Genomic DNA, 12,177 nt, shown 5'->3' with positions numbered 1-12,177 from the left:
TTCATTGGCATAAAAGGTTGTGTTCCCGTGTGGGGATCAAATTTGTGCAAGTGTCAAGGTGTCTTAAGACTGCCTCCACATTTGAGTTCTTCCTGCCCACTCTGGTCTGTTGATGATTGACTGTGGAACAGCTGGGTGACCTTTGACCCTGAGACTCAGCAGGCAGCTGTTGCCTCCTGCCTCTCAAGTTGATGTCACTGCCTGCCCTGGATCAGGCCTCTAATCACAGATAGTGATAAATTATTCCATTAGCCTTGATACAGCTGGTGCTTGGCAGACTGGCTTAATCATATGTGTCTGTGTTTTTTTTGTTTCTATCCTCAGGCCATAAGGGAAAGAAAGCAGTGGTTAATATAACCTCAAGGACTCTACTCTCTAACCATGTAAAGTAAGTTTAATTAACGTTGTGTTTCAGTCTGCTACACACTGTACATTCCCCAATGCAGGAGGGATTTGAACTTAGAAATCAGCTGCAGAAATGGAGCTTGAGTGACAGAATCAATAAGTTGCTTTGATCATTTCTGGATATGCTGAAAAATCTCACTTGCTTTTCCTCCTTTTTTTTTTAAACTGACCACACCGAGTGACTTATTTAAAAACAAAAAACAGAAGCTTGTGTCTTATATGTGTGCATCTGGTCACAACACGTTGTGATATTTTATGGCAACTCATAAATCTATTCTGCAGTGCCATCTACTGGAAATATTAGGAATACAAACCAAATCAATCAACTTTTATGTGGAAAAAAAAGAGAAAAACTGCTGTTTATAAATAATATATTGGCCCAAAGTTTATATACAGGAGATATGAATTGGTTAGAGACACCTATGGTAATGAACACTAATATGAGTTCATACATCGCCTTTGCATTGGTCACATGACTTGTGTTATAACTGTTTAATTCAAACAGTTTGGCACCAGTAAACCTGATGGTAGATCCTTAAATACAGTACAGCCACAATAAATTCCTTCAGCTTCTCCCTTTTGTCACTTGGAGTTGCCACTGCAGATCAGAGTGGACTCAACATGTTGATCTGGCACAGGTTTTACACCAGAGGTTCTTCCTGACATGATGCAACTCCACATCTGTCTCAAAATGGGAAACTTCAACTCTGGAAACAAGGGCAAGCGTGTGGATATAGTCCCCTTTCTCTGCTGCGATGTCCAACTGTTCATCGCGCATCTGTGGCCGAGTGCGCAAAGCCAATACAGGTCACCCTGCTGAATGCTCGCTCTATAGCGAATAAAGCTTTTATCCTTGGTGATTTATTGAAAGAAGAATGCCTGGATTTCATGTTCCTGACAGAAACGTGGCAGCGGGAACAGGACACATTTAAAAGAGCTGTGCCCTCCGGACTGTTCTGTGTTTGGGACCCCACGTGTTGCCTGGCGAGGAGGTATGGCAAGCCAAGAGTGCCACAAATACGCCACTTTCAGACACGTTTCACCAAAAATACGCTGTAAAAAATGCGGTTTTGTCAGTTATTACGCCGCTTTGTACACTGTAATTAAAGACAATGCTGTATGACAAGCCAAGAGTGCCACAAATACGCTACTTTCAGACACGTTTCACCAAAAATATGCTGTAAAAAAACGCGTTTTGTCAATTATTACAGCGCATTTTACGCCGTAATTAAAGACGACACCATATGGCAAGCCAAACGTGCCACAAATACACCACTTTCAGACACGTTTCACCAAAAATACACCGTAAAAATGCAGTTTTGTCAGTTATTACACCGCTTTTTACGCTGTAATTATTTACGCGCATTGTGTGCATCTGAACGGTGTTTTTTAAGGGCTCCATTGCTGCGTGAAAAATGGCGTATTGTTTGACAAATTACGGTGCATTTAACGGCGTCGTCTTTAATTACGGCATAAAAAGCGCCGTAATAACTGACAAAACGGTGTTTTTTTATTTTTTATTTTTGGTGATAAGTGACTGAAAGTGGCGTATTTCTGACACTGATAGCTTGCCATAAGGAGGTGGTCTTGCTTTCATCTACCGGGACAGTTTTTCCTGCAGACCTATGGGGTTGGACCCGTTCAACTCCTCTGAGCTGCAGATGATAAAGGTTGGGAACGCTGACTCTTTTTATTGTGTTTTAATATACCATCTTCCTGGTCCTGCACGTGCGGTTTTAGATGATTTTTCTGAGTTTTTATCTTCTGTTATTAAACTTGAGAAAGTTTTAATTCTTGGAGATTTTAATATATGATACTTCATGCAATGTAGCATCACAGTTGCTGACACTCACAGAGTCATTTGATTTTAAGCAGCATGTTTCTGGTCCTGCACATAAGAAAGGTCATACACTGGACCTTGTTTTCTCCTTTGGCCTTAACATAGACCAGCTGTGTGTTGTGGACATTCATGTATCTGACCACTACTGTGTGTATTTTAATTGTCACTCTCATAAGGTGATCTCTCAAGGGTGAATAATAAATCAAAAAGCTGTTGAGAAAATCTCAGAATTATTTGAGTCCAGTTGTTTTAAAAAGCAGCTTAAGACACTTTTATTTAGACAAGCTCTTAATTAGTGGCTCTGGATGGAGGGGAAGCAATTTTGGACAACTGGAAAAGTACTGCAGATGTGGTGAGGGAGACAACTAGGACAGTACTGTGTGTGACATCTGGACAGTGGAAGGAAGACAAGGAGACTTGGTGGTGGAATGAAGATGTCCAGGAAAGCATAAGGAGAAAGAGGCTGGCAAAAAAAAAAAAATAATAATAATAATAATAATAATAATAATACAAATGCTGTATATAAACCTCAGTTCAACACTTCCACCTTTGCCAGTAACTGAGTTTTCACTACTACATGGTATCTGGCCTCTTTATTTTCTGCAATAGAGCTTTTGTACTTACGGGCTCTGATGCAGGCTTTTGAGCTTTTGTGCTTCAGAACAGAATACGAGGGCTGTCAATAAAGTATAGGTCTTTTTTATTTTTTTCAAAAAAGACCTATACTTTATTGACAGACCTCGTAGAGCCTTTATTGTCCTTGTCCACACACACAACAAAATTTGTCCTCTGCATTTAACCATCCTAATTACTGAAAGACACAATCCAACCACAGTCCGGCGCCCAGGACCAACTCTAGATGTAGAGACGCTGCCTTGGTCAGAAACAGAGAAGGAGCAGACCCTAAATAAGCATGTTTTTGCTTGTGAGAGGAAACCGGAGTGCCCAGAGGAAACCCACACAGACACGGGGAGAACATGCAAAATGTCTCTTAAATTGCATTGTTGTAACTACACAATTTGAAAGAAATGTATTTTATTCTGTTGAACAGTGTTAATGATTGGCATTCTTTTGGTCAAAGGAGATGATTAATATGTTTGACTGAAAAAACTGGGCTACAACTGCAAATCGGGCTGAAATTAACACTTATTCAGTTATCAGTTACTTATTCAGACACTTATTCAACAGTTTATTTTTTTTATTTTTGGTATGAATGACATCCAATGATCCACAAAGATGCAAAATATAGGAAATTGGCCTGAAATTGCAAAAAATCTGTCTGAATACGTGTCCCGTCCAGTCCAGACACTTATTCAGCCGAAAAAGAAAATTGTTCATTTTTTTGGTCAGAATGGCATTGTTTTGATCCAAGGAGATGATTAATATAGGTTTTGCCTGAAAAAAACTGGGCTACAACTGCAAATCAGGCTGAAATTACGAATATCTGTCTGAATATCTGTCCAGACACTTATTCAGTTACCAGTTACTTATTCAGACACTTATAAGACAATTTATTTATATTTATTGGTATGAATGACATCCAATGGATCCACAGAGATGCATAATATAGGAAATTGGTCTGAAACTAAATATCTGACTCTAGTTATTTTCAAATCATCTCTCAAAACACACCTGTTCAAGAAAGACTATTCACCATGAGTCCCACTCATTCACTGCATAACGTTTGTCTTGTTTTAAATTGCTATATAATTTATTTTTAACTGGTAAATGTCCTTTTAATTTTTTAAATTTCTTTATTGTTATGGTTTTAAATCTTATTGCTGCATTGCATTGGTGTCCTTGGGTTTTTTAGAAAGGCCCCTATAAATGGAATGTATTCTTCTTCTTCTTCTTCTTCTTCTTCTTCTTCTTCTTATTATTATTATTATTATTATTATTATTTCTACTATTACACCGTGACCTGGGCCCAGATATTAGGCAGAAAATGAATGAATGATGGATCATTCATTTTCTGATGATTATCTGTGTCTGGGTCATGGTGTCCGCAGACTAAGCAGCTCATCCCACACTTCACTATCCTCAGCCAAGTACTTACTCTTCCTGGGGCATTCATTCCCAGCTGGGAGGTGTAATCCTGAAAATTATCATCATAATAATTTCTTAACTTCTCATTGTGGAAAAAGAAGATACAGTGAATGAATGAAGGAATAATTTCATAATGACTTTTCCAACTTGACAACTTATGTCGATGATGATCATCGTGTTTGTGGGAGGAGACAACATGTTTGAAAACTTTTAAGAATCAAAAACTCAAACCATTTTGTGAATTGAAGAGGAGAAACAACAAGAGATATATTTAATTTCACTATAATCATTTTTAATAGACAGAAGCAAAAACAAATTTGTGACAAACTCGACCAGCGAGTGAGGGTTGACGGTGGTCAGCTCAGACTGGTTATTGGTTCACACCAACCCATGTCACACGACCCTGTGGATGACAAAGACAAAAGGTTACTCAGACATTTATCAGGTTGTCTGTTTGATTCTTTATGAGACAAATGTGACAACTGTCAGTTATTTCATAATGAAAGGATGAAACAAGATCCACATCAAAATCCACCAAAGATGATTTAAGCAGGTTTTGTGGAGACTGACTGAAAAAGTGAGTAATCCAGAGAACTAACAAACAAGCAGTTGCCACTGAAAACATAAGCTCCTTGTTTTTTGGGGGGAGAACACTGACCTTCTCGCATCTGCTTGCTTGGCTGATGATGCTCAACCTCCAGCCTCCGCTTCTGTGCCCTTGGTGGAACATCTTGCAGATTGAGGTCTGGAGCTGGTGTGGGTGCAGGAAGCTGATGAGCAAAGACACCAGTTCCCTGCTTTTGTTGAGCAACCACGTCAGAGAGCAGGCTGCTGCGGAGGATGTCTTCCACGGACGGCCTCAGAAAGTCCTAGAAAGAGAAACATTTATCATGAAGACTGTGATCTAACAACACAACATCACAAATCAATCAGAACAATATTTTTATTGGCAGAAACTTGAATTTTTTTTAAAGCTCCATGAGTTCTCCAGACCTCAGTGGTCACCTTGATCACATGTCACAGGTTAAACTAAACCAGATCAGTGCGCACTACTAAAGCGCACAGATTTTCATATGGATCTTGTCAAGATGTTGATTGAAGGACAATGTTTTTGATTCAGTCACATAATTGCGACACCCTTCATTTCAGGCCTGAGGTTGTCCAAATTTCTTCCCACCCCCAAGCATTACTTCAGTTTGATGAATCACCAATTGATCCCCTCGTCAAAACCATGCGATCAGGATAGAACATGTTGTTGCAACCTCGTGTAAAATTGGCAGAGGTGAATGTTTTAAATGACAGCACACTAAATTACAATGTATCTTACCAAAACCTGCAGCATGTCACCAATTAGGGAGTTCAGCTCATCTGAATACTGGGACGGAATTCGTTCAAACTCCCCACGGTTGATGCTCCTGATCAGACGCTCTCCTCCGCCAGAAAACGGAAGCCTGAAGAGGAGAAATTCAGCACAAAATTTTTCAGTTTTGCTGGTAACAAAATTGAGAACATCCACTCAGTCATGAGTTTCAAAACTTACTTCAAAGCACACAGCTCATAAATGAGACAACCCAGGGACCAGATCTCAGACTTTTCATGGTAAAAAGTCTGGTTCAGCTTTTCCTGGAAAACAAAGGAAACAAATTTATGTGAGCTGCACAGTTTTGGGTTGGATATTCTACATTTATAACATGACAGTTTGTGTTGTTATGCTTTATAGAATTTGATGATTTTTGAAAGCGTCGTCCCAGACTTTAGGAGCAGACAGCCTGACCTCTTGGCCAGACGTCACAAACTCGTGTGGTGAAGGAACCTGAAGCTTCCCCACCCACAACTGTGTTTTAAAGTGTAGGTCAACTGCTGGTGTTACTGAGTAAGGTCCCTTTGTGCTTTGCATTGACCAGTACTTTTAAATCTCTGGAATTTCTTCTGACAAGAAGGTACTTCATAAAGAAGTAAACAAGAAAATGACTTACTGGACACATGTAGAAAACAGTTCCAGTCTGCATCTTGATGTAGTCATTCCGACTAGGGAGGATACTTGCCAGACCAAAGTCACCCAGCTTAACGTTAAAGTTGATGTCAAGAAAAACGTTAGCTGGCTTCAGGTCCTGGTGCAGAACAATACTGCCATCAGGGCGTCTGTGACAGTGTTGCAGGGCCGAGGTGAGCTGCACCAAAACCTGAAGAATGACTTCCTCCGGGAGGAAAATCCTGTTGGAATTAACAGACAACCAGTTAATACTGCAGAGATTTCTACAAAGCACAGACATAAAACTACCCAGAAATGATGCAAAATGAAGACAAATTCAGGATGATGTTTTTACCTTTGCCTGATACAGTCCCTGATGATGCTGTCCAGATCACCACCCTTGCAGTACTCCATCACAACATAGACCTTTTTGTTCTTCTGGTCTATGAAGTGATCAAAATACTGCACGATGTTTGGGTGGTCGAAGTCCCTCAGCAGGTTGACTTCCTGGATGAGCTTCTGTTGGAGAATCCTCCTCATCTTCAGGGTGCTCACCACCTTCAATAAAAGGATCTACACATACCAATGGGATTCATTAAAAACAAACCTTAAATACATAGAATTCAACATGACCATATGTGTCAGTTCTCACAATATTATATATGTGTCAATTTTATTGTTAATAATGAAGAAAATTCTGATATAGTCAACAGTTGACATATAAAAAGATTCAGCTTTAGTAACAAATATGCAGTTCAGAGTGTGTCTACCCAAATGTGCCAAAAACTGTTAGAACATGCAAACAGGCTACTTTAACACAATCATCCATTCATTTTTTATCGCTGATTTCTCCAATCAAGGAACACAGAACATCATAATTAAACATTAATTTATAGTGGCATTTTTATCATAAAAGGAAACCACACATTCTGGGCCTGTTCACTAAACATTAACATCTGTAAAAACTACTGCAAACTGCAGTTCAAGTTCTCTTCTGTTTATATCAGATCTGCTTTGCACCTGTGTCCAGTAGCTTTACTTATGTGCTGATTTCACTTCATTTTGTAGTTTCATTCACTAGTAGAGTTCTACCTTAGAAATGGAATATGCAACATACACTCTTAGGCATAAAGTGTTGAATTTAATTGATAAAGTTAAGGTAACTTTTTCCACATAATATTGTCAATTAAGTGCAAAACATCATTGTAGCTGAAATGAATTAAATCAAATGAAACATTACTTAAATCCCAATATTGTTTTGCACTTGACAGTTATGTGGAAAAAGTTACCTTAACTTTATCAATTAAATTCAACATTTTATTTCTTAGAGTGTTATGGAAGACATACCTTACTGGATTTTCATGAACACGTGCAAAATCCTCTTTTACATTCTGCTTTCTACAACTGCACATTTACTCTTAGTAAATCATCCGCAAATCTGTCTCCGCCCAAACGCACAAAAGTTTGCAATGTCGGCACAATTCAGCACTCGTTCTGTGAGATCTTATAAATCAGGACGTGTGTCTGGTGCTGTGCACGGGGCCTGAAACAGCAGGTCAGCACCGTGGGCAGCTCCGGCTCCAATAAAACGTCTCCAAATCAATATGATTTCTCAAGTTTTAATGTTCACATTTTCAAGTGAAGATAGTTTGATCTGTTTTATGACTAGAAGAAACGGTATTTTGACAGTGTACTCAGACTTATCCCAGATAGTTTTACGATGAAAACCGTTAGTGAAAACCGTTAGTGAAAACACTTCGTAGAAAATCGTTAGATTTGCTTACTTTCCCATCAGACTTTCTTCGAATTTTCTGGCATTTCCCAAAAGCACCAGAACCGACTGTTTTCAGCACCTCAAAGTCTTTCATTGAAGACATTTTGTAACTCTGACCTTAAGTTCTGACCTGCTCTTTCCACCAACTGACCAACACTGAATATCCTGAACAACTGACCTTATGACGTTTGAGGTGTTCGAGGTCAAGGGCGCGTGACCTGTGTTCTGACGTTGCAGTTGCTCGAAATCAAGGTCACATTTGTGTCCTGAGCTAATATGGATTAAACCTAACATGGCTATTACAACAAACAGACATATAAAAACAAGAATTAAACGTCTTAAATTGGAGAATGTTTTTGTATGTTTTTTTTTTTGTTTGTTTGTTTGAAAAGGCATTGATAAGCATGTTCAAACTCTGTGTGTCCTTTACCCACAGTCATGATGTCCCACACACGCTCTGATATGTGCGTTTGTTTTTGGTACCTGTTACACATGGATACATTTAAAAGAAACACGCACGAAATAAATTAAATGATTTAAAGTGAGTTACAATGATTTCTCATGATTATTATTATTATTATTACTCATAATAAATTATTATTATTATTATTATTTCAATAATTTATTTATTTATTTATTGAGTGCTGTGCTGGGACGGTAATCTGAACGCCAAAGTTTCAAACTTGCAAACAATCGATGCCATCAACAGCAGATTTTCTTTCTTTCTTTCTTTCTTTCTTTGTCAGCGTGTGAACGCAGTTTTGTCTCACAGGTTGTGCGTAATGACGCGCGCCTGGCACACACTGCAAGTCAACTCCTGCTCAGAGAAATGATTTGAAAGAAGGTTTTGTTTGGATTAGAGGAAGCTGTCATTTATAATGAGAGTGTTGGATCCACATGGAGCAGCCTGCCCACGTAATTTTGCACTCGTTTCTGAGATCTTAATAAATCAGGACCTCTGTCCCCTGCTGAGCACGTAGGCTGAAAGAATAGGTCAGCACCGTGGACAGCTCCAGCTCCAGCTCCAAAAAAAAAAAAAAAGCACCCGCAAAATCCATGTGATTCTCACTCACTCACTCACTCACTCACTCACTCACTCACTCACTCACTCACTCACTCACTCACTCACTCACTCACTCACTCACTCACTCACTCCATTTAAGGGTCGCGGGGTGTTTGCTGGAACCGATCCCAGCAGTCACAGAGCGCGAGGCGGGTACAACCTAAAGAGGATGCGCTTTATTGGCATTACATTACCAAAGCTAGTGTGACATAAAACAAAGGAATACAGCTTCTAAAATAAAAAAATAAATAAAAAATTGTCCTTTCACTTCAAGAAAAATATATACCTTAAAACATACTATAGATAAGGCATGTAAACAGTTGAGCATTATTATAATTTTGCAATTAAAAAAGGCTTGTGTACATACGAGACAATTAACTGTAAATATTAACAGAAGAATAAACTTTTGCGATTTAAAGGAGATATATAGAAGTTAGAAATAACTTAAAGGTAGAAATATGTAAAGACTGCAATTAAAAGTTTAAATACAAATAAGAGCTGAACACTGCAACAGGTGTATTTCTGTGTTTTTTGTATGTGTACTGGGGTGTACAGAGAGTTGGACCACAGTCAGTACACAGTCTGTCTTCTTTGGAGCAGGTCTGTCTGTGCTGCCTTTTTGATAGTGAGGCTGAACTCACTGAGTCTGCAGACAGTCAAGGATTTCCTGAGCTTCGGATCAGTCACAGTGCTCAGGTATTGTGCAACCTTTTTATTTTAGGGCCAAATAGCATTTCAATTTGCTTTTGGTTGATTGTTTCCAGTGTGTCAGATCCAGTGCATCCAGAAAGTATTCACAGAGATGCACTTTTTCCACATTATGTTACAGCCTGATTCCAAAATGGGTGAAATTCATGGTTACCCCTCAAAATTCTAGACACAAAAACCCATAATGACAATGTGAACACTTATTGACACAGACACTTATTGAGTTACCAATTACTTATTCAGACACTTATTTGACTTTTTTTTGGGGGGGGGGGGGGGGCGGCGATGAAAGGCATGCAGTGGATCCACTAAGACGCATAATATAGGAAATCGGCCTGAAATTGTGAATATCTGTCTGAATATCTGTCCAGGCACTTATTCAACAATTTTTAATACGTTTTTATTTTTATTTTTGGTATGAAAGACATCCAGTCGATCCACAGAGATGCATAATAGAGGAAATCAGCCTGAAATTGGGACTATCTGTCTGAATATCTGTCCAGTCCAGTCCAGACACTTATTTGGCTGAAAAAGAAAATTGTTCATTTTTTTGGTCAGAATGGCATTGTTTTTGTCCAAGCAGATGATTAATATAATATAGGTTTTGACAATTTTTTAAATAAAAAAGTAACTGGCAACTGAATAAATGTCTGGACTGGACAGATATTCGCAGCTTCCGCCTGATTTGCATTTGTAACGCAGTTTTGTTTTTCAGTCAAAACCTATATTAATCATCGCCTTGGACCAAAAGAATGCCATTTTGACAAAAAACAAACAAAAAAAAACAACTTTTTTTTCAGGTGAATAAGTGTCTGGACTGAACTGGACAGATATTCAGACAGATGTTCACAATTTCGGCCAGATTTACAGTTGTACCCCAATTTTCTTCAGTCAAAACCTATATTAATCATCTCCTTGGACAAAAGCAGTGCCATTTTGACTAAGAAATATATATATATTTTTTTTTCCAGCAGAATAAGTGTCTGGACCGGACTGGACAGATATTCAGACAGATATTCACAATTTCAGGCCGATTTCCTATATTATGCACCTCTGTGGATCCGTTGGATGTCATTCATACAAAATAAAAATAAAATAATAATAATAATAATAAAATGTCAAATAAGTGCCTGAATAAGTAACTGGTAACTGAATAAGTGTCTGGACAGATATTCAGATAGATATTCACAATTTCAGCCTGATTTACAGTTGTAGCCCAATTCTTTCAGTCAAAATATATACTAATCATCTCTTTGGATGAAAACAATGCCATTTTGACCAAAAAATAAACAATTTTTTTTTGGCCGAATAAGTGTCTGGACTGGACTGGACAGATATTCAGACAGATATTTGCAATTTCAGACCAATTTCCTATATTACGCATCTCTGTGGATCTGCTAGATGTCATTCATACCAAAAAAAAAAAAAGTAAAAGTAAGTCCCTTCGGCTGCTCCCTTGTTTGCACTCAGGGTCGTCACAGCAAATCCAAGTTGGATCTGCATGTTGAATTGGCACAGGTTTTACGCCGGAGCCCTTCCTGACGCAACTCCACATTACATGGAGAAATGTGGCAGGGGTGGGATTTGAACCTGGAGCCTTCTGAACTGAAACCAAGCGCATTAACCACTTGGCCACCAAAAAAACAAAACAAAACAAAACAAAAAAGCAAAATAAGTGTCTGAATAAGTAACTGGTAACTGGTAACCAACTTCACTCTGGTGGACAGCGGTGACACATGGGCTGGGTCCCATCCTACCTCACAGACTGGTACCGGACAAAGGCACCACTCACCCACAGCAAATCTGAACCCTCACACCAATGATCTTTCCCTCTGCTGTTTCCTCAGTCTGGCCTGGACACCAGCTCTGGATCCATGCTTCCTTCTCCAGCCACGGTGCTTTGCTAGCAGCAGGTACTCAGGAGATGACGTGGCGCATATGAAATTTGGAGGGAAAAACTCCACGTACCTGGCCCAGGTAACACAAACATCCTCCATATGCTCCTTTATGTGGAATAATGTGTGCTGATCATATTGATATGAATGACAGCTGAGAGTCCATTAAACTTGGTTTGGTACTTTCTGGATGTCCTGGTTCCTACTTTACAAATTAAGGATGTTAACAGAAAAAAATTATCATTCTCACTACCTGCGACACGACTTTTTAACCCCTTTCCAGTGACGCGGCAAATCTGAACTTTTGGGGTTGGTGTCATATAGATGTCATTTACTTTGCTTTGGATGAACCTATTTCAGGGATTTTACATCATAAAATGAATGCTCTTATCTAAAATGTACTTTTGATTTACACTCAACAAAAATATAAACGCAACACTTTTGGTTTTGCTCCCATTTTGTATGAGATGAACT

General features: G+C 38.8%; 1 protein-coding gene across 1 annotated transcript; it reads right to left on the bottom strand.

The window, feature by feature from the left end:
- Positions 1–5,827: 5,827 nt before the first annotated feature.
- On the bottom strand, positions 5,828–8,140 carry LOC117522977 (serine/threonine-protein kinase Nek2-like). Its single transcript, XM_034184395.1, has 4 exons — positions 8,048–8,140; positions 6,619–6,836; positions 6,268–6,505; positions 5,828–5,914 (listed from the first exon to the last, which is right to left on the bottom strand). The coding sequence occupies exons 1-4, from the start codon at positions 8,138–8,140 to the stop codon at positions 5,828–5,830; spliced, it is 636 nt and encodes a 211-aa protein (XP_034040286.1).
- Between the last annotated feature and the right edge of the window lie 4,037 nt (positions 8,141–12,177).

This window comes from Thalassophryne amazonica, chromosome 13 (genome assembly GCF_902500255.1).
Source record: "Thalassophryne amazonica chromosome 13, fThaAma1.1, whole genome shotgun sequence".
Classification (NCBI taxonomy): Eukaryota; Metazoa; Chordata; class Actinopteri; order Batrachoidiformes; family Batrachoididae; genus Thalassophryne; species Thalassophryne amazonica.
Note: the sequence above shows the minus strand (reverse complement) of the source record. Positions and strands in the feature narration are given on the sequence as shown.

Coding starts and splice junctions, on each gene's coding strand:
- LOC117522977 (XM_034184395.1), bottom strand. CDS start 8,140: ATGTCTTCAATGAAAGACTTTGAGGTGCTGAAAACAGTCGGTTCTGGT. Junction 6,837..8,047: donor GAAGAAAGTCTGATGGGAAA/GTAAGCAAATCT, acceptor TGGTATGTGTAG/ATCCTTTTATTGAAGGTGGT. Junction 6,506..6,618: donor AGGGACTGTATCAGGCAAAG/GTAAAAACATCA, acceptor TAATTCCAACAG/GATTTTCCTCCCGGAGGAAG.